This window comes from Lepidochelys olivacea, assembly GCF_965140295.1.
Source record: "Lepidochelys olivacea isolate rLepOli2 genome assembly, chromosome: 4".
Lineage (NCBI taxonomy): Eukaryota > Metazoa > Chordata > Testudines > Cheloniidae > Lepidochelys > Lepidochelys olivacea.
Genome location: NC_140414.1, coordinates 59,125,990 through 59,149,674, shown reverse-complemented (window position 1 = coordinate 59,149,674; position 23,685 = coordinate 59,125,990). Strand labels below are relative to the sequence as shown.

Below are 23,685 nucleotides of genomic sequence, written 5' to 3'. Positions count from 1 at the left end.
ATTTCAGAGAGCTATACATAAACCATCGCAGTAAATTGCATTTTGTTAGACAGTGGCATTCTTTCCAAGGAGCCTAAGCTTATCAGTGTAATCACAGAAAACAATATGGTTTTGCTTTATCTGATTGTGTAAATGGAACTCATTTCAGTTGTCCCTCTCCAGTTATTAAATACTGCCAGAATGGTGTGCTTCATCTATCAATGTTCCCATTCTTGGCCTATCCCATCACAACAGCAGTACTGTGTTTTAATGACAGCCTGAAGGTTAGGGTTTGTTCATATTTAAATGCATTTTAAGTCTGCAGCCCTGCCACTTCAACAGAACTGCCACTCTTTCACTGTGATCAAACAGCACTTCAAAAACAGGGGTGTCTTCTTTGTGCCTGATCCCACATTCCAAACCCTCATTGCACTGATGGGCATTTACAGTGCACGAATGTTGTCTGATCAGGCCTTTTCTGAAATTTCCAAGATTTGAATATCTTGCTATGAGCACCACATCTTGAAATTTCAGTTCAGTCAGCTGAGTGGACAAGCAGCACTTAACCTGGAAAAGGAAGCGGGAAAGGGGGGTGGAGAGCAGTAGGCAGTATCAGTTAAAAATAAGATAGGTTTATGACAGAAAAAGAGAAGAATAAAGAGGAGAAAACAAGAAGGGAGATGGGAAACAGAGGAGGCTGGAGGACAGAAAAGAACAGGAAAAACAGGAGGGTAGATAAGGCAGGAGAGAGAGCAGGAAAGAGTGTCTGGTGCTGCACTCTGACACATGGATTAGACTGTACACTGGCAATCTGTGGAATGGAAACTGTCTCCGAATCACTGATTAAACTCACTAACCCCTTAAAAGGTTCTCCATTCCAGCCCCACCAAATGTTCAATGCTTGGGTCTAGATCAGGCAACATACGGCCCACAGGTCTAACATTTCAATACTGTCTAACATTTCTGTTGGGTCTCCTATGCCCCTTTGCGATCACCGCGTCTGGGCCGCTAGAAGTCCCGCGGAGCACTCAGGCAGGCTGCCTGCCTGCCGTGGTCCCACACCGCTCCCAGAAGTGTCTGGCTGCTGCTAGTATGTCTCTGTGCGCCCCTGGCAGGGGGAAGGTGGCTCCGTGCACTGCCCCCACCCCCAGCACCATCCTCACAGCTCCCATTGGATGGAAACCGGGAACTGCAGGGGCAGTGCTTGCAAGTGAGGGCAGTGCACAGAAACCTGCTGCCCACCTCCCCGCAAGGGGCACGCTGCACCGCTGGCTGGGAGCCACCTGTGGTAAGCACCTCCCGGCCAGAGCCTGCCCCTCACACCCCAACCTCCTGCACCCAAACTCCCTCCCAGATTCCACACCCCTTCCATTAATATAGTAGAAATGTGTGGCCCCATGACAACTTATCAAAATTCGTGGAGTGGCCCACCTGCGAAAATTACTGCCCACCCCCAGTATAAGCCATACTTCCATGATGTGGGGCTCTATCCTGGAAAGCAGTGACTCTTAAAAAGACTTGGGGGTCATGGTGGATAATCAGCTGAACATGAGTTCCTAGTGTGCACTATGGCCAAAAGGACTAATGTGATCCATGGATGCATAAGCAGGGGTGTGACATTTTGAGGATCACCCAGACCAATAAGGAGCATGTGCACCATAAGCTCGGGGCGCCTTAATGCTGTGCTGCTCAGGAGCCTGCCCACAAGCACCCTGGCTTCCACCAGCCTAGTTACCCCTTGCAAGGTGACACCAACAGCCCTTCCTGTCCCGAGTCTCCACAAATCCATCCTCCCTGAGTTCTTAACTGTCAGACACTTGGACTTTTCCCTTCTGGTTCATCACCCCCAAAAATGTGAAACCAGTCCCCCAGATACCAGCTTACTTTGGCCCCCACGCTCCACACAGTTTGCACAATAGCGATCTGTTTGGGTTTATTTAACAGAAAAAACACAGATTAAGGGAGAGCAAACATATACAAGTTACACAGCAAATAAACATAAAGATGCAACTTCAGGCTTTACATTTCCATATTGGATAAAATCCCTTTTCTAATACAAGATAACTATTGCTTTTGAACAGTTTCTTCCCTAATTATAGTGGGGAACCATCATTTCACTGACTGCTTCCTGCCTAGAGGCTGCCTCTAAATTTCTGGATGTAAAACTTCAATCAAAATCCTGCTTTTAAAAGGCTTTTTTCTCCTCCCCCACACCCCTGTACATGGAAACTCAGGTTTATTCAGTGTGTGGAACTCCTTCTTGATTCCACATTTGGAATGTCTCCATGTCTTTCCTTTAACTCTAATGGCCCATCCTGGTCTTTTCCTGGCTGGACAATGGGTCATTACTTGGAGATGGTTGCATATAAACACTTGGCTTGGGAGGTGCTCCTCCCTGTCTGATTGCTCCCTGTCCTGATGTGCATGGAGACAAAGTTTCTGAGCCCAGTTCACAAATACATAACCATAGCCTGCATACATAGCTCATAATGATTATCAAGTTTAGAACACTACAGTCTTTCACAATAGACCTTACTCAATGTATTGTATAGCACAGTAACGTTGTATACAGTTGATTGTTTATGCTTTGGGGTTCAATCCCCTGTTCTCCCCTTGGGGTGTCTCGATCCTGATTATTGCCAAGGGAATCTCAAGTAGGAGTAGAAAAGTTATTTTACCTTTGTATTTGTCACTGATGTGACCCACTGCAGGAATACTGTGTCCAGTTCTAGCATACACACTTCAGGAAAGATGATAAATTGGAGAGGGTTCAGAGAAGAGCCACAAGAATGATTAAAGGATTAGAAAGCATGCCTAATAGTGATTAATTCAAGGAGTTCAATCCATTTATCTTAACAAAGAGAGGATTAAGGGTGACTTGATTACTGTCTGTAAGTACTTACCTTGGGAACAAATATTAAATAATGGGCTCTTCAGGCAAGCCGAGAAAGGTGATTCAATGGCTGGAAGATGAAGCTGGAAATTCCGATTGGGAATAAGGCATAGATTTTAGACTTAGAACTCCATTGGGTGGCTTGATGGCTCCTCAGTGTGGTAAGTCTCAAGTAAAACAACCTGAAATAAAATCATATAAAAGAGAATTATAGGGTTGAAGAGGTATTCACAGCCCCAGGTGTCTTTGATTAATGAGCATCATCTTCTTCATCTTAAAAAATAACATTGCATCTCGACTCAGCTATGAAATAAATCTTATTTGTGCTTTTGAAAACCCTCTGCTCTGCTCTTTGGCATGTTCTCAGAAGTGCTCTGAGACAGCATGGGTGGTTGTGCTGATGACATACTGAGAATCAAGGGTTAGGGGGAAATTTTAGATTTGAAACCTCAAAACAATTCCCTCCTGTAAGCTAGGGCCAAAATGGGACCGTTTGATCATTTCCATTTCTGGCAGTGAAATTCAAGAGATACGGTCAAGAATTGTGTTTCAGTCAGTGTACGTTGAAGTTCACAACTCCATCTCAGAGGAACTTTTCTAGGTTTCAGTGTGTTTGTGAAAGACAATTGTAGAGAGTAATACTCTTCTCCTTGGGAGTTGGTGATGCAATAGCAGATTGGTAACTACAAACTAAGTGTTTAAAATTGAATCTTTAATTATCTAGAGCTGGATTCTCCAGTCTGCCCAGTTACTTTCTGCTATGAAATTAAAGCAACTCAGATATTTACATTAGAGAATTCTTCCCATATAATGACAATCTCTTCTGGCAACTTCATTAAAACAGCCTTAGGACACAGCTCCAGTAGGGCTGTGTCTACACTACAGTCTATGTCCACAAAACTTACGTTGCTCAGGAGTGTGAATATCCCACTGCTCCCCGCGCGACATAAACTGCATTTGCATAAGTGCTCATGTGCACAGCGCTATGCTGGCAGGGGAGCTTTTCCCGCTGACATAGCTTCTGCCATTCACAAAAGTTCTTGTCTTTTACGGCGACAGGAGACCTCTCTCCTGCTGGCATAGAGCACCTTCACCAGACACACTGCAGTGGTACAGCTGCAGCGCTGTACATATAGACATGGCCTAGAGAGCTTACAGTGGGAGCACACTGCTGTAAGCTCTCTATGTAGCTGCTCTAAGCCAACAGGAGAGAGTTCTCCCATCAGCTTAACTACTCCAGCCCCTGCGAGAAGCAATATCTAGGTTGGCGGGAGAAGCTCTCCCACCGACAGAGCACTGTCCACACTAGCGCTTATGTCCCATGGGGGGGTGGTTTATTCACAGCCCTGAGCAACGTAAGTTATGCCAACATAAGCTGTAGTCTTGACATCGCCTCCATAGCATCTGTCTGAGAAAATAGCTGCCTGTGATAAATTTTTTTAAGTTAAAGGTGTGTTTTGATACTCTTATCATATTATGGTGCCAACTTATCTGATACTGTATTTGGGCACTATCCTCCTGCCCTCAGCTTTGAAAATGTATCTTCTGATGAGCAGATTTATGAGATACCGCTAATTCTTGGAGTAGAAGTTCCAGAGCATCAGCAGTTCATAGTGGATACTGGGGCGTGAAGTGACTCCTGATATGAAGAGATTAACCACTGATCGTGCTTTTCAATATATCAAAGAACAAATGTACAGGGGGACATTATATCTTTTAAGCAACAGAACAAATGGCTTTTATATATATTCCTGTTGATGCACACACATAAATCCTATTCGTGCTAATGGGAGCTATACAGACCTCGATGAAAGAACAGAACACAACCACTGAGGCACAGAGCAAAAAACAGAGCAGAATATACTAAATAAATAAAGGAGTCACATTTCTGGAATTAAAACATGCAAATCACTTCACCCACACCCACTTAAAATAAATTACAATAATGTGGTAATTTTACTGCAGGAGGTGTTTGGCTGCCCTTGAGAATGAAGTTCTTCTACTATAGAACAACTAAAGTGCAGGCAGTGCAAACTGACCCACCAGTGTATTTCAGCTCTGTTCCGGTTGGACCATTTCCAAGGGAAACATCATCTAGTCTCTGTCTTTAGCCTTTCTGCTGAGATTGAAAAGTAGAGCCAGTTATGAAGATGGTGGTGAGTTATCCAGGAGACTGGCTGAGATGTAAGTTTGGATGGAGACGTTTCAGAGTAGCAGCCGTGTTAGTCTGTATTCGCAAAAAGAAAAGGAGTACTTGTGGCACCTTAGAGACTAACCAATTTATTTGAGCATAAGCTTTCGTGAGCTTCAGCTCACTTCATCTGTAGCTCACGAAAACTTATGCTCAAATAAATTGGTTAGTCCCTAAGGTGCCACAAGTACTCCTTTTCTTTTTGGATGGAGAGACATTGGTGAGAAGTAAGAATGTAGGTCTGTGATTCACTGGCATGAAGATGGTAATTGAAACCATCAGGTCACCAGCAGATGAAGTCACCCAGAGATAGGAGGGAGCCAAGGAAGATTTGTGGTGTTCCCATGGAGATTATGCGAAGGGAAGAGAAATTGAAAGGCAGCACGCTCCAAAAGAATGTCGAGTATGTTAAAGCAAAGCAAAATGCATTGTGACCTGCACAATAGAGAGATATTGAAATTACCATCCTGAAAACAAAGAGATTGACATCAGGTTAGACAGATGTAGAATTCTCTAATAAATCTAAGTCACAGCACAGCCTAAATCAGCATAATTTACTGTGTCAGCTTAATTTCTTAATAGTTTCTGTATAAATTTAGACTCATAGGCACTTGAAAGCACGAGACCAAGGGAAGAAGATAATTTAGGGCATTTCATACTGAAATGATTAAGGGCCCTGTCCTGCTCTCATTAAAGTCATCGGGAGTTCGGGCCTTTACCTTTTGCTGTTTAGAATAGTTTTGGGAATCCTTTTTACCCATTGCTGTAAAGGAAAGAGTTGAAAGAGAAGGGGAAATGGAGCATTTAATTATTTCTTTGGATTTTTCAAGCATAATTATTTTGTGACAAATTTTGGCTAGCCCCTTTGTGGTACCCAGCCATAATTTCAATCTTTGCCTCCCTTTAGTGCTGGGCCTAACACCTTTGTGAGTATTAGTCTCGCTAATAATTGTTTGATGCATTATAGTTGTAGCTGTGTTGTCCCAGGGTATCAGAGGGACAAGGTGGGTGAAGTAATATCTTGTATTGGACCAGCTAAGATATTACCTGACCCACCTTGTCTCTCTCTAATAAGGCAATAAGGAAACAGGGACTTGGTTCTGCTATCCTTCTGCACAAGCCAACTGCAAAAGGCAGTGCATGCTGTACTTTTCTAAGGGGTACTACAACAGCTGCAGTCTTTTCACCCCACTCAGGGTAGTGCCATAATGGTCCTGTATTTTCTTTTCAGTATCTTCTTTCATGATAAACGACATACTAGTGGTAGGTGTGTCAGAAAAATGCTCCAGTGCAATCTGACACATCTGGCTTTTCTTGACCATCCGTTCAGTTCCCTTGAAACTGCGGTAGAATAATTGTACTCTCTGGTGATAGCGAAAGAGCTAATTTCATTTTTAACTGTACCAGTTATCCTTGCCCAAGGGAAAGCCCTTACCAGGAGTCCTGAGCACATGCAAATATCACTTTAATGGGGTTGAAGGGTTTAGTTAAAGTGTCCATATTGCATATTCCACTTACCTAGATGATATCTGGAATAGCTACCAAGTTTACAACTGAAAAGTTTAAAAGTCATTTGACGGTATCCTTACTGCTCTAATACAGACACAACACAACTTTTAAAGACTCAGAAGAACCTCACTGTAGTACAGATTAACCCACAGTTGATTTGATTGAACAAGGTACAATGCCCTTGACCTTTGAATGAAACATTTATTTAGCTTATAAAGTTGAGTTAACAGTGCTGCTGAGTTTGTTCAAAAAAAGGTTAAATTTGTTCCAATTATTTTTTAAAGAGCCAAAAACACACCAAAAAAAATGGAATTGTTTCAAAAAGATCCCATGTACAAGAAGCAGATAGTGAAGCTGGAGTGGACTAAAAAAATGTAAGCACCACAGAGACATCACAGTGTTCTTGTTTTCCTTTCCTAAGCCATGCATTTATTCATTTATTTCACTACATATCAATTCATGTGTTTGTCGTAGTCACAGTCCAGCTCATTTCATTTTTGTTATTAAGAGCCTCTAACCTGTGAATGCCACTTAAACACACTTATAAAGCTTTTAAAAAAATAATAGACAGCTAGTTAGCTAGTTCACTGTGCTTCCCATTTGAGTGCAGAACAGAGTAAAATGTTTGGAATTATTTAGCATAAATCTGCTACATCAACTGGACATGTTTAGTGTCTCTTTGTTGTCAGAATACCTAAATATTGGCTTTCTTTGCTATTTAAATGCTATTCTATTTGTTCCTAACTTCCCCTGTTTAACAGCAGACAAACCCAGGGAGCACTGAATGAGTCGGATGATCCTGAGACAGGCTGTCTAACTGATAACAAGCCAACTTCTCGTCACTTCTATCCTGTCGCCTTGCTGCTTGTCAGCTCACACTTGCTGGTTGTGTGGCTTATCTTAAGTCTTGCTTTACTATTAGCCAAATATCAATAAACTTCACTTGTGTTCCTTTCTTTTCTACAAACAGCAACAAACTAACTTAAAAATAAAATAATTATGCTGTAATATTTCTACATTTTCAGACCCACAGGATTTGTCTATAGGATACAAGTGTCTAAACTGTATAGTGTTTTCATTTATTTTTTCTGATATCTAAGAAGTATACTATGCATTAAGTGAGTTAATTTCCTCTTTTTGTTCATGGTAAAGTTTTCCCTCTTTAACTAGCTCAAAGAAAGATCATATATATGTATATATATTAGTGTCTCTATATCAGACAAATTACAGGATCCTGAAAGCTTGAACCCCACCCCCCGTTTCCAAACTCCTATTCAGTCTATCAGTTAAAAAGGTCAAAAGTGATTTTGCATAATACAAACTAACCCTGAGCCAAGAATAATGGATGGGGCGGTTTGTCAGATTAATTTTCATTGTGCTGCTTTCATTGTTGTTTATTCGCTGATGAAATCTTCTGTTTTGTTTAACAAATAGGTTATGTTACTACATTGCTTCAACTAACCCTTTTCTGTCAAGTAACTATATGGAGGTAGAATGAGTTATGTTTTGTAATTAAATTAACCTGTTTGTAACTGTTGCTTTGGTTGCTTTTGCTTTCAAGACACTTTTATATTCTTTTTAACAAAGTCTTGTTTGTGTCTTGATGCCCCACTTTGGCACTTGTGACTTTTGTACTGTATGTGAACAAGCATCCTTCCTTTGTTAAGAAGAGAGTTGGGTTAGACTGTTTGGAAAGCCATTTTCTCTTTTTTTTTCATTGCAAAGCTAAACATATTGAAATAAACTAGATATGAAAATTTCCTTTACAAATCTATAGGGCCAGACTTAATAAAATGCCTTACTCCTAGAAGCTTCGTATTTAGGGCTATATGTGGACTTTAACATGTACAGTAAAGAGTATGAAGGAATATTGTGAAAGGATTTAAAAGGCAGATATATTTCTAAAGTTAGCATGGAACTGTATCATTAAATAAATTATTTAAAAATTTTTACTAAACATTGATTAAACCTTAAGGGCAAATATAAAATTCTCATCATCTATTTCTGAGGGCAATAACTGTATTGGGGCTGGCCTTGGATTTTATTTTGTAAGATGTATCATCACTTGTGGAAAAACAAAAATGTAGAGTTGAATCTTTTGTTATTTTTACTTCAACTGTTGCTGAAACTCTGCAATGAAGAAATAAAACATATTTATTTATTCCGTGTTTCATGAAGTTGTACTTTTTCCCCTTTCACCAGAGAAGGATGCCGCATAGAGAATGTACTGAAGAATATCAAATGCAGAAAGTATGCATTCAACATGATACAGCTGATGGCTTTCCCAAAGTACTACAGACCACCAGAGGGGACATATGGAAAAGCTGATACCTAAGTTTATAATGTAATAAGAAACACACATCTATCCTAATTAGATAATATAAAAATTGCTGTTTGTGTGTCATGAATTGGGAGTGTGTAACAAAACCAGGAGTTATCTTGGTCAGCTATCAGTGGATCTATTTTAAATTAAAATAACTGTAGTCCGTTACTATGAAAGAAAACCTCAATTATTGTCTGATTAATGCTTGAGTGTTCTCAAAACCAAGTATATACAGACCTCAATGCTAGGCTGTAAAGAATTGGGCGTCTCAAGTAGCTTCATGGAAGACCAAAAAGGAAAATGCAGAATTGATGTTAGTGATTTCATAGGGGGCACTCTGAGTCTATACTGGTGCTATTCCTGAGTACTGTATGAAGTGGCACCATCCTGCTGGAAGTGATGTCTTCTGCATCAGGCATAAAACAGAGATCCCGGTCCCTTGTTGTCAAAGACCCCCATGGCATTCTTTCCAAGGCGTGTTAATCTCGGTCTGTTGGCCATATTTAAATTTGGTAATTACATTCTGCTTCTCTATAGAAGTTTGGTAATTGCAGCTTGTAATTTGGTAATTGCATTCTGCCTCTCTGCAGTTCCGGTTGGATGTATTATTCTTGGCATTCTGTGCTAGAGTCAAATCCTACTCATTTTATGTATGTGTTAATCTCAGTGGAGTCAGAGGGGTTACTGAGGTGAGTAAAGTGACCCACATTTGCCCCTTAGATTTTACTGGGCGTTCCTGTGCTTCATTTTAGTGCTGGGTGATATGATTCCTATGTATCAGAGGCAACGTAGCTCTTTAGGATGGAATTACTTACATGTACAGTTTTGTTAATTTTTATACAGCACAAAGCCCAACACAAGCATAACAATGAGGGTAAATACTCCTTAATCTGCTACACTGTGGCTAGTTAGCTGATTTTCTATCACATGTATAATGCAATATGTAGGCAAAGGCTACTCTTCAGCCCTAACTGAATTTTAGTGCCGTTGCCAGCTTTTGTCACTCCCAAATTTATCTTCTAGACATCACAGGGTTTTTAATCACATCAGTTAATTACATTCCCCCCCAACCAAAAACAAAACAAAACAAAAATCACTCAGTGATGACTGACATTTGTATAGCACCTTCACTTTGGAGATAAAATATTTAGGGCAGGAAGATTAGAATTTTATCCAAGTAAAATGACATAGGAAATTTAAGATACCGTAGGCAAAGTGTAATTACCAAATTCAGAATTTGGCCAAGATGGAGAGATTAACATCTGCCGCCCCTGTATTATAGGAGTCACAGAAGTACTGGGGCATAATGAACAGTAAAATACTCCTTTCAATCCATTGGGATCTGTTGTGTAAATCTGTATTTGTACTAATAAAATATATATTTAAGACTGTAATCCTGCACACATGCACGTGTAATGAAGAAAATGAGCAGCCATGTTCGTAAAATTTACACGTGTTCCTAAATGTTTGAAAGATGGGGTCTTTGAATAATTATTAAACATATGGGGTGAAATCCTGGCCCCAACTCCCATTGACTTCAGTGCAGCCAGGATTTCATCCATGACATAAATGTACTTGATGAATTTAGAACAGCTTGTTCAAAGCAGGTAACACTGACATTTAAATAATATTTTGGTACTTTTATGATTTACTCATACATATGACTTCTTTGGCACTGTCTTGTTTGATCATTGGATATGTATTTAGATTTTTCTTTTATTATATATTAAATACCCAATAGACCACAACGAGCCTTTTGCAGTTGTCACAGCATCTTCCATAAATACACTACGGAGATAAAATCAGACAGATGTGAACTGAAGGTCTTGCATTCCTTTCCATACTATATAATTTACTAATGGAGTTAGCCATTGCATTCTAATTTATAAATCTGTATTTGTATATGGATTTTTAACCATTATAGAACGGACTCATAGAAAGTCTTAATTCATATTTATTGAACCAAAGTTTTCCTAGGAATGTTACAATCTATCCTGTCAGTCTAGCTGCCACATTTGCTGTGATCTCAACATTCTTTTGGTCATGTTTACAGTTTAAAAAAAAAGTTACTGAATATATACATTAGGGGCTTGAGCCTGCATTTCCCTGTAAAATAATCCTATAGAACTTCCGAGAAAATATAAACTTTTTATAGTATTTTTAAACCAATCTGCAAATTTCTATGGCAGGGGTATCATTCTCTGTTAAATTCTATAGGTTTTAGAGTAATTTACGTAAAACCCCACTGACTTTAATCCATAATAAATTCGATAGAAAGGGAAAGGAATGTTTCAAGATCTTTGTCTCTAGATTTTAAATCATAATGTTGTGACCTTTTAAAAACATTTGGGCTCTGAATTACTACTGCACCATGATCATATTGTGTTTAATTATGTCATTTTAAACAGTGAAGCTATATGAGTCATGTGCAAACAAGGGCTTAAATTGCTGTAATAAACACCATTTTTACATACTTTTTAACCGTGAAAATCACCCACAATTGTTGTTTTTAAATTGTTATCAGTTTGCTTCCCCAAATATTTTTTTAAAAACCACGCAGTAGTCCACAGTGAAACAGAACTGGGCACAGTGGTGTTTAGGTCTTTAAAAAATGTTGTTTTTTTTAGGCAAAGCAGAAGCTTTGGATGACAAGTTTTTGATTGGAACAAATATTTACAGATTCAAAGACCCACAGAAAACATGCTGGCACAACTTCAAGTATATCAGCATACACATTGCTACTTCAGTGCTGAAAACCCCTTTTCTGTTGAAATATTTCCTCTGATTTAGATTCCACAGGGTAGATCCTGACCTGGTGTGAATTGTTACAGGCTCATTGAGTGCAATGGACCTATGACAATTTACAAAACCTGAGGATTTGTCTCCAAAACTGAGTTGTCAGCTAATCATGGATGCAAAACTAAATATTCTTCAACCTGGATTTTTATGAATGCAAATAATCCTTTGCTGCTGTTACCAACTATAACATACCAACCCAGAACGGAGGGCCTTTCCAAAGCCCTGCACACCACTTGAAGGGTTAACAGAGGGCTCCGAATGCATATTGGAGGAGTAATTCTGAGCAAATTGATTTTCATGAGCAAACTGTACCATTTGCTAATGTGTTATTGAAGAGAACTGACTTATCTTAATGGCAGAGTCACTACAATGTTCAGACTTTGCACTGTAAAAACTTTTGTAAGGAATGAAAGCTTCTATTTTGAGAGCCAGTCTTTCAAGGGATAGAAAACAGCCATGTTTAATGTGTAGCTGGCATTTAAGGCCAAATTCTGCTTGCCTTACTCATGTGAATAGTCCCGCTGAAGTCACTGGTACTACAGTCCTTGCTTGAATAAGATCAACAGGATTTGACTCAGTGAAACTTGAGCAAAAGTGCCACCCACGTTGAATGTTTGCATAGCGCACTGTTATTTACTTATGTAATTTTTGTACCATAGGTTAGCATGGAAGTAGCAAACCAGTTTAAATTGTAAGAAAAGGGAAAAGCTAAATGCAACCTTAATATAATATTTTCTCAGTGATATCCGTAAAACTTCTATTCTTCAATATATGCATAGGACTGACGTATTGTCATTCAGGCAGGTTTTTTTCTTCTGCGATCTTCTTTCAGGGAGTTTGGTAAGAACATACTTTTAATATTTATTGTTTATAGTTTAGCTTTTATGAAATGATTAGAACGTAGAGAACATTTCTAATTCCATTATCTCATTATGTCTATATGATGCTGTGTATGTTGATGAAACATTACCAATACATGTACTGTAATGAACCAGCAGTCTAAAGAGCAGGCTGAAGCCAACAAAAGGAGCATCAGTAAAAGTTCTTTGCACTATGAATTTTAATGTCCAGATTTTTGGCTTCAATTGTAAGCAGGAAACAATTATATATATATATATATAGGGCCCTCTTTAAATCCATACAAATCAATCCAAACCAAAATTGTTATTTTAAGCAAATTAAAGCCTGGCTGGCAATATTCTAAATCACCACTGATGTTTTAGGTGCCTGGCTGCGAAGAAGAGCAGAACATCATGTGTTTACATTTGTCGGCATATAGTATGACTCTTATTATACTTCAGGAAATAAGTTGATTTTTATTTTCAGTTGTAAGAGATGGTTTGAGAAATTCTGAGATCAGTTCTTTCAAAGTGGTAAACGTATTTAACATCATACGGTGTAATTGTTAAAGATTACACTGAAAAAATTCAATGTAAAAAAGTTACTTGGTTGAGGCAATTTTAGAATTATTTCCCATCAGGTGACTCTGCTGTGAACTTAAACCCATTAGTTTCTATATTTATGCTTTTTTGCCATAAAGAGAGAGCATGTTGTATTGGCATTGCCATAAGATATGTATTGCATCTTGCCTTTTGTTACTTTGTGGTTTTTAAAAAGAGCTGTGTGTTCAAGCAGGTGTTTCCAATTGCAGAAAAAAGAAGCTTTAAATAATTTATTATTGTTTAAAAGGGAAAAATCAAATGGATCTGGAAGAGCAAATATTTTAAAAATCATCGCAAAATTGCTTCCTCATATATAAGAGAAATGGTTTTTCAGTAGCCTAGAGTATTGATTAGTATTCTGTTTTTCTTTAATCATATAACAGAGATTCTCAAACAGGGAGTTGTGACCACTCAGGAGGTCACGAAGTTATTACATGGGGGCCATGAGCTGTCAGCCTCCACCCCCAAACCTGCTTCATGTCCAGCATTTATAATAGCATTAAATATAAAGAAGTGTTTTTAATTCAGAAGGGAGGACACATTCAGAGGCTTTCTGTGTGAAAGAGGTCACTAATGCAAACGTTTGAGAACCACTGATTAATGCATCAACTGTTATTTGCTTTGTGTGTTCCTAGACAATGCAGCATATGCTCTAAAACGGTCATAAATTCTAAAATACCTTCCTTTATTTTTCCCTTTCGCCAAACACAATCTTCTGAATAAGTAATGTAGCAAATTAAAAGGAAGCTATAGTATATTACCAAAAATCCAAGACTGAAAAATTGCATTCACCCACACAAGCTTGAGAATTAGGACCTTAAAAAACCCCTGTTTGTGAAATCACATACCCAAATTCCAAAGAGCACACACACAAAACACCAGAAGTGTGTGAGGGCAGGGAGTGAAGAATGGGGACAGGGGCAAGGTAATGCAGTGGGGGGTGGGGTGGGGGGCAACAGTGCAGCTCAGATTGCCTTCCCTTAGCATGAGAGAGAATTAGCATCCGGGTGGTGGTGTTTGTACTTTTCCCAATTTGCATGCATATAGTTTTACCTTGTGTGCTTTAAAATTAGATGAAGAGGAGCCTGACGTTCAAATTTTTGTGAAAGTTAATTGTACAATCATAGGGTTACTGTGGTACTTGTTTTCCTTTTGTGTAGCTATTCCTGTGTAAGTGTAATGGCCAAATCCTGCTCTCTTTAGTCAGTGTGACTACTTGTACGAGCAAGACTAACAGGCTTTAGCCCACAATGTGTATTTATTCAGAGAAACTGAAGCACAGGTAGGCTGCCCCAGCTCCTTCTATCTTTGTACTTCAGGAACTACCATTTTTGTTTGGTTGCTGTATGTAAGCCATATCCATTGTACACTGTGTGTATATTTTTATTTAAATAAATGTGACTTTTATTTTTTATGTTTGACTTTTTTGTGTTTGATTTTCATTTTTCATTTTCATGAATGTAACAGATCCTGTAAGGCGCTGAATGCCTCCTGAGAGGGTTTTAGCTCCCATATGTGTCAATGGGGGCTGAGAGTGTTGAGTACTTTCCAAGATCAGGCTCCGAGAGAGCATGTAGCATCCAAGGATGTCCAGGATATAGTAGTAATAACACCAATGATGATGGATTAATATTTCTTACCTATCCCCAGTTTTACCACAGTTTTCACTCAAGAATAAGGTAGATTTTGTATCTGCTAATAATAATTAATAAAAAGATCTATATCACTGCTGACCTGTGGGGGAATTATTCTATGAGATAGACATGCAACAAACTTCCTTTCACAATAAGGACCCCCAAAAAATCAAGCAACTGAGTACCTGTGCTGTGATTGGTATTTTAGCTCCATCGGTTCAGTGCCTCCTGTTGGACTCTAGATCCAAGGAAATAAATAAAGTTTGCTTTAGTTAATACTTAATTTGCTTCCTCCATTACTGAAGCTATGTGGTTTGTTTTCACAGTGAAAGGTAAATCCTTCCTAGCTGGCTAAAAGGTAATAGGAAATCTTGTTTTATCCTGTTTGATTACAGGGTATTAAGTGGTTGCTTTATCTGCTAACAAAAATTGCCTTCCACATTCCTAAATAGTAGGATTAGTTTCACAGTAAAACCATTTTCTTTATACATTGTGCTAGCAATGCTTTTAGTTTCTATACACTGGAAAATCCAGTGAGACATTAATTATCTGCAAGTTTCTTAGCTGCCTTTTGAAAGTGTCAGAAACTTATAGTGGTTGTTAGGGTAATACGTTATAAAACAGCTGTTAAGTCTAGGAATTCTGTGCAGTACTAATAAATATGAGTATCTTTATTTTTCATGTTACTTTGCCACAGCACAGACTTTATCATCCACTGAGATTATGTGTTGTTTCTCATGACAAAGAATGTAACAAATATAGAAAAGGGAGCACAATTCATCTTTCTAAAAGGCTGTAATAAGATAGTACAAAATTAAAGTGTGTTTGTTCTTGCCACTTCTCTTTTGTAAATTCTTTTTGGATGCATATAAGTAAAAGTACAAGTGATTTGAGTTGTTTGAACCAAAAGCTGCACCCAGTCTGTAGTGGCATCCCCATTGATATTGTTGGGAATGTTATGCATTAACTGAAGACAATATGGGCCTGCTCCCAGTAAAGTCAATGGGAGTTTTGCCACTCTTTTCAGTAGGAAACTTATTGAGCCTTATCTGTGGCTCTGTCCTGCTCAGATTGCTCACATGAGTAGTCCTACTCGTGCAAGTAGTTCCATTGACTTCAGTGAGACTATTAACATGAGTAAGGAGAACAGGTTGTATCTGTTGGTGCACAATATCCTTGCTAAATCACCACATTCTGCTTACATTACACAAGTGTGCAGACCCATTGATTTCTGTGTGGGCTCTCCAAACCCTGCCCAACCCCTTGCACACAGATTCTGCTACAAGAGGGCCCTTTGGCCCTTGCACACAAAACTTGTCCCTAAGGAAATCAGGATAAGAAATGGTGTTTAAGGGCTAGCCAAGATAGTGCAGTTATATATTTCATAGAATTGTTATCTCTTGACAGTGTTAAAGCTACCATATGGGGACAGGGGGATTGATGGGGCAAGGCTAGCTACAAAAATTAAGGATTGAAATATAACGTGAATAATGAAACTTGTTTGACATCCGTTTTATACTGTTGATTTTGGATGGTCAATGCTTGTGTAAGAACGCGTAGGAGTATTTTGTCTTCACGTGAGTATTTTCAGTTATATCCTTCCCCTTCATTAGTGATCCATCCTGCCAATGCTTTCTCTCAACATAGTCCTTGGGGATTTCTACTTGCACTTTCTTCCTGTCTGACTACTTTGTGGTCATTGTAATTTGCATGGTAATGCAATTTACATAGCTGACCTGGATAAAAATTAAAACAAATTTCACACATATGCCCTGACTGGCAGAGAAGAATTTGCCCTTGAAATTGTATTGCACATTAGAGATTTTTGTTCAATCAAAGGCTTAAAATGTTTCAAAATGGGAAAAAAAGTTTAAGGGCTGATCCTGATGTCATTACAGGAGACTGATAATTTAATGTGACCCTTAACAGCAGGATCAGGCTTTTATAGAGGAGTCAGAAAGTATCCACATTATCTGACTTTGCTTCGAAAATGTGAAATCAAACATCTTTTTGTTCTGTTTTTGTTTAATGGAGCCCTGATCCATGATTGGGTTCCCTAGGCACTACTGCAATACAAATAATAATAAATGGATTATAATGTACTTTAATGTACAATGAATTTGCACACACAAGAAAATATTTGCCTTGAGTGAGTGACTTTTGTCATGAGTTATAACTTTAAAAGGAAGGTGTAGGGTAAAATTTTCAAAAGCACCTAAAATTACTTAGGAGCCATTGACTTTCAGTGGGACTTAGGCACCTTTGAAATTTTTACCAGTATCAACTAAGGGCCGAATTCTGCCATCAGTTGTACTATTGAAGCCATTATGGTGTAAGGATACAATGTGGCCCTCAGCAGCTACCTGTCACTGAAGCCCCTGCTTTACAGGTTCATCACCTGGACTAGATGAGTCATGTAATCTTAAATTTTCCTAATTTTCAATTTGGATGCGAGTTCACTCTGTTTAATATTGTTCTGATGTTCGGAGTTAAGGGAGAGGTCAGAGAGGTCCAAGTTCAACAGATTACTATAATAAGGCTCTTAACATTTTCCAGAACAAGACCATAACTTTAGGCGATGTTGATAAGTGATGATGTCTGTCAAAAGGATGCTAACATGACAGGTAACCTGACATGGGCTCTATTCTGAAGATTGAACTGTATCAAACTAATCTGTGTCTTGTGACAGAGGCCTGATTTACACTGATGTATAACGTGTATCTGGCAAGAGACCACCCAGCTGGATTCTAGTGACTGCTCTGGACTGTTTTAATGTTCCTGTATTATATCTATCAAGCAAGGCTCAAGAATCCCAAAAGGTGTGCTTACACTTGTTTATGCTGGGACTTCCAAAGGGAGCTAAAGTGCCAAACTCTCATAACATTCTATAATGGCAGTTAAGTACCTAATTCCCTTAGGTTCCCTTGAAAATCTCAGCCTATTTTATTGACCAATCACATGTATGACACTTCAGTCTTTTGGGGAGTGACAGGGAGATATAAAACACAGATTACAATGCAGCATTGAGGCAGCTGAACAGATATACTAATGATATAATCATAAAATAGGCTCTGAGAGTGAAGAGATATCTGAGTGATCTGGGACAGAGACGGCAAGAGGTTGCCTTTACCTGAGCTGCATTGACACCGTAAACTTTGGATTGCATTAATCACCGTGAAACACTCTAGCAGCTACATATACACACACACAGAGAACGAGTGATTTTACAGAAGGATGGTCAGCACCATCTCTTTAAATTGATATCTGACAGAAAGGGAAGGGACTTGTATAACAATTAAAAGGATAGGAAATAGTACAGGTCAAGTTATTAGACACCATAAGAAAAAATATTGCACACACTGCTCCTTGATGTATTTGGAATCCAAAGAACAAATCAGTGTAACATTTAAAGAAGACCAACTAAGGAACAGCTTGTCTGAAAGCTGTAGCACAGAGAAAAGCTGTTCTGTATATTTAGATAAATGTATTATACCACCTCTTGGGAACTTTTGATAAAATGGAAGGTAACTGTCAATACCTTGGGAAGAGTCAAGAGTCACCTGACGAAATACCAGTAACTAACAATTCACCAATGCATTTAACGGCTGGGATTTTTCAAAAAAGTATGTAGGAGAAAGCATATAGGAGAAAGATCTGACAAATATACAGAGATATGGGGTGAGTTATTGGGTTCCTAAAAGCCGCTTCCAAACTTTGTTGAGCCTGGAAGTTATTGCAACAAAATTTTCAAGGCATTTTTTCTTCTCGGTGGAGAAAAAAAGGTAAGAGTGAACATTTCAGGTGAGTGAAAAATAGCAGTTGCTAGCAATTTTTGTGTGTGTAACTCCAGCTAGCATGCTTGACTATAAATTGCAGATAAGTGTTGGTTTAAAAAAGAAAAGTGAAACACTCAATTTATATTTATGTATTCATGGGCATAGTGAATGGACATCAGCAGGAACTATGTGCTCCCATATTTTTTAAAAAATCAACGGGGGTGCATCTCACACACAGTACAACTCCCTTTTTCATTAAACTTACTAAGTCCAATCAGTTTTTACTGGCATCTAGGCCAGAGCTCTGGCACTTACTTCCTTTTGATCTTCAGCTTGCTAAATTCCACTTCCTACTGTGCTACCCTGCAGTTAATTTTTAACAGTTAATTTGTTTGGACATCACTGAAAAGAAAATATTACAACTTCTAGCAGTAATAAGGCACTGACTTGCCTGTCTGTTTATTTAACTTCAAAAACAAATAAGCAAAAGAAAGTTTCAGAGCTAACAAAACTCTGACCTGTGCTGTTAAGAGGGAAATACAAAGAAAACCACACATTTGATACTGACTTTCTCAAAACCAGCATTGCAAAAAGCTCCCACTAATTTCCACACTCAAAAGTGTATCTCTAAACTGTCATGACCATTAGGGGGCTGGAGAAACAGCATCTTATGAAGTGACAGATTTTTATAGGGGAAGAAGTACTGTTCACTGAGTCAACTTATTTTTTCTTATAATTACAGTGACACAAATGCTTATTGTTTGCCCATTAGTATGATTAGTGCCCTGAAGGTAGTACTTCCCTGATTATGGATTCTTTGTTCAGTTACTGTCCTAAGTATGTAGTGTACAAATGCTGTACATTTCTGGGAATAGTGTTTATAAGCTAGATAAACCTTTCCATGACTGATCATGTAGCAATATACATTTCTGAGTGGATTTTTAAATTGAAAAAAACACCGTTTTTGATACTACATTGAGAGGTTGCCGTATGAAGAAAGCAATTTTCCCATGTGTGTGCCCCATTTGCAGAACCCAGTTCTACATTTGGGTTTTCAAGTCAGCACTTAAGGTACATTAAGGTGTGAAAAGGGACAAAAGGGAAGCATAAAGCCCTCAAACCACTGAAACCATGGAAATTCAGGATGGTGTCCTTAGCAGCTACCATTCCCTCCATGGAATTAGGGGACTGGTTTGCAATCCTCAACTTGAAAGATGTGAATGCATCTGATGAAGTGAGCTGTAGCTCACGAAAGCTTATGCTCAAATAAATGGGTTAGTCTCTAAGGTGCCACAAGTACTCCTTTTCTTTTTACTTCCACATAGCGATTCATCCTTCTCACAAAGGATTTCTGTGTTTCACGTTCAATCACAATCGTTGCCAGTACCAGCTCCTACCCTTTGGCCTGTCATCCACCCCAAGGTTGTTCTCAAAAATCATGCTGGTCATAACTGCCTCCCTCTGTCATGTAGGAATAACTATCTTTCCCTACTTCAGCAACTGGCTCCTCAAGCACTGGTCATATAAGGAGGTATGGTTGACAGTTCAAACAACTATTTCACTATTCTGAAGTCCAGACTTGCCAATAAATCTTGGGAAATCGACCTTGACCTCTACACCATGTATTCTCTTTATAGGAGCTCTTCTGGATTCAGTAACAGGTAGAACTTGTTTCAGTCACCACAGGTTCCTTGCTCTAAAGAACCTTATACAAAGAGTGCAGCCACACCCTCAAGTTCCAGCAAGGACGTATCTGCAATTGCTGTGGCACATGGCAGCTTGTGTTTTTGTGACACAGAAGGCCATGTTGCATCTTCGGTGTCTTCATGGATGGCTCAGGACTGTTTATGTACCCAACAAATAGTCTCAACAAGTAGATGTCTGTACCCAGTCAGATCCTACAGTCACTCACTTGGTAGATGAAGCCATCCAAAGTTTATGCAGGAATCCCATGCAGCCTGAATCCCCCTATATGATATTAACATTGGATACTTCCTTCTTGGGATGGGGCGCATATTTGGGTCCTCACACAGTCCAAGGCAAATTGTGACAACAGGAACAGAACTTGCACATCAGTCTGTTGGAATTAATGGTGGTCAGAAATGCTTACTTGTTCTTTCTTCCCTTATTCAAACACAAGTCCATCAAGATCATGACAGACAATATAGGTTCATGTATTGTTACAATCGTCAGGGTAGAACACATTTCTCCTCACTGCACTGAAGTGATAAAGCTTTGGAACTGGTGCATAGCCAATTGGATAGTTGTCTTGGCTTCTTATCTCCTGGGTATATAAAACACCTTTGCAGATGACCTGAGCAGACACTTCTACCTAAATTACTAATGAGAGTTGGACTCTTGAGTCCGCAAAAAAATATTCCTAGCTTGGGTATTTCCAGAGATCGACCTTTTTGCCACAGCAGCAAACACAAAGTGCAGGAAATTCGGTTTCAGAGTGGAATTCAATCCCCAATCTCTAGGAGATATTTTCCTCATAACATAGGGAAAGGGTCTTTTCTATGCCTATTCTCCAACTCCTTGCTCTTAAAGGTCCTTTTCAAGAGCAGTGAGGACCAAACCGAAGTCATTTTGATTTTCCCTACTTGGCCAAGACAAGTTTGGTTTCCTTATCTCATCAAACTCACCTCTCGCCCTCCATGGCAGCTCCCAATCAAACTTCAACTGTTTTCTCAGGAGGTGAGTCAGACACTGCACCCCAGTCTGAACTTCCTGAGGCTACAAGGTTGGTTCCTCAATGTTCTCAGGACTAGAGACCACATGCTCATTGGAAGTAGAAAAATACTGTTAAATAGCAGAAAGGAATCTACTAGATGTACTTACCTTCAGAAATGGAGAAGATATAACCTTTGGTGTAACCAATGTCATCTTTCTCCTGTCCAGGCATCTCTTCTCTCTAACTTGGATTGCCTGTTGGAATTGAAAAATTTAGGCCTATGAGTTCCATCAAGGTTCATTTAGCCTCAATAACAGTTTTCCTGTGCCAGTAGGAAGTTTCTCACAGCGACATTCCTAAAAAGGCTTATCAATATTTTTCTGCAGATGAGAGCCCCTACACCACTTGGTGATCTTAATCTGGTTCTTAACCAACTCATGAAGCAACTTGTGAGCCATTAGCTACATTGTTCACTGCTACATCTGTCTTGGAAGACACTCTTTTTGACAGCCGTCACTTCTGCTCAAAAGATTGGAGAGATGGCAGACCCTCCCTTTACTTGGTCCTCCAAGGAGAAGGTATCTTTACCACGTCATCCAAAGTTCTTACCAAAGGTATCCTCTGAATTTCACATCAACCAAACTATTGGCCTTTCTTTTTTTCCCTAAGCCACATCAATCTGCACAAGAGTCTGCTTTTCATGCACTAGATATTAGGAGAGTGTAAGCCTTTTACTTGGACAGGACTAGACTTTTCATGAAAACTTCTAGACTCTTTGTTCCTATTTCAGATTTAAATAAAGGAGTGTCCATCGGCACTCAGAGATTTGCTAAGTGGATCTCTGGATGTAATATTGCCTGTTATGGTTTTGTTGAGGTTACACCTCCCCAAGAGGGACTGCACACACTACTACAGTCTATGATCTAGCTCTACTCAAAGATATTCAGTCCTTGATGCACACATTTTGTGACCACTATGCCCTAATTCACACTGCAAGATCAGCTGTGGCAGTAGACAATGCAGTTCTTTCTTCAGTGATGGGCTTTGTTCCAAAACTCCCACCTCCTTAAAGGATTGTTGCTGGGAGTCACTTAAAATGGCACACCCACAGGGACACTACCCAAAGAAGATGCAGAGGTTACTTACCTTGTGCAGTAACTTGGAGTTTTTCAAGAGGCTTGTCCCTGTGGGTATACCACTTCCTGGTCTTCTCCCCTCTGCTTCAGAGTTGCCTCTGTGGGCAGTAGTGAAGGAACTGAGAGCAGTTCATCCATGCAGCCTCTATATAAGCCTCGGTAAAGGGCACAAGGATGTGTAGCGAGTGTGCATGGGCAGAACAGGCACGGTTAACAAAAATCTCTGATTGAAGATGCAGGGGAACATGTGCACCTACTGGAGCACCCTCAGGGGGACACATCTTGAAGGACTCAGAGCCTGCACAAGGGGAGTAAACTTCAAAACACCAACACATGCCTTACACACCCAAGCAATGACAAACACATGGATGTACACACACACTGTTCACTCATACAGTGGTCAGGCACAATCTAAACACAGTGAAGTTTTTATCAAGTAATGATTAATTATTAGCACAGTGAAGATCACTCCTCTCTTCTCTCCAGATGAATTTTTCATTGTGGATGGTCTTTTTATGGAAACATTATTATTTTCATTTATGTAAAAGGGTCACAGGTCAATGCATTCCACAGCAAGTCTCTTGTTTGGGTGAAGCCCGATTTCTTCTGATTTCATTTCAAAGCAATTAGGGAAAAAAGAACAGTTAAGAAAATTAACAGGAAATCATTTAAGTATTCTGAGTGTTGGCACTTGGATTAATATACTCGGGTCTTAAAAACTAGTAGAGGCAACATAGTTAAGTAATAGCAGCCTCAGCCTTCCTGCAAACAGATGCAGCCTTTTTTCCACTTCAGCAATCTGCTCAATCATTTTTTACCATGGTGCTCAACTCAGTTCAGGACTTTGTATGACAAGAAAATGTGTCATCATATCTTCTACTCATGTAATATATTACTGAAAGCCAAAATGAAGACCAATAGCAATGAAGTACAACTGCTAGTTCAGCACGCAAGGTGGACAAGTATTGAGATCGACAAAGTCTGTTATGTTCGTTGCATTTTCCTATTTGGCAACTAGGGAGTCATATTTGTGCAACTCTGTTTTCTTATTGTAATCCCTATCACAAGAAAGGAGCCTGAGAAGTCTAGATTGTATGTTGGTGTTCTTTTGCTTTGCTTAATATGCTGCATTTTTTATTGGCTTACAATGTTCATCTTCCAGACTAGAGAAGATACAAAGCAAAAGAGTAGAAGAACCACTCAATCAAAATATTGTATAGTAATATATAATTATTATACATATCTGGGTGTGTACAGTGAGTGCTTGTGAGAATACACATTCACACCTCTATCCCTACCACTACCTCTACTAGTGCCACAGCAAGATAC

The 23,685-nt window shown here is 39.2% G+C and overlaps 2 protein-coding genes across 3 annotated transcripts in view; both read left to right on the top strand.

Moving 5' to 3' along the window:
- Positions 1 to 10,558, top strand: part of INPP4B (inositol polyphosphate-4-phosphatase type II B) — a 489,632-nt gene extending 479,074 nt beyond the window's left edge. The window contains exon 29 of the mRNA XM_084627075.1: positions 8,775 to 10,558. Coding sequence (XP_084483201.1) covers positions 8,775 to 8,907 — 133 coding nt within the window. The 3' untranslated portion in view covers positions 8,908 to 10,558. The remainder of the gene's footprint in view (positions 1 to 8,774) is intronic.
- A 701-nt stretch (positions 10,559 to 11,259) lies between these two features.
- The window catches only part of LOC311520089 (uncharacterized protein), a 62,182-nt gene continuing 49,756 nt past the window's right edge, over positions 11,260 to 23,685 (top strand). For both annotated transcript variants that reach the window (XM_084627334.1, XM_084627332.1), the window contains exon 1: positions 11,260 to 12,534. In XM_084627334.1, the coding sequence (XP_084483460.1) occupies positions 12,466 to 12,534 (69 nt within the window). In that variant the 5' untranslated portion in view covers positions 11,260 to 12,465. The remainder of the gene's footprint in view (positions 12,535 to 23,685) is intronic.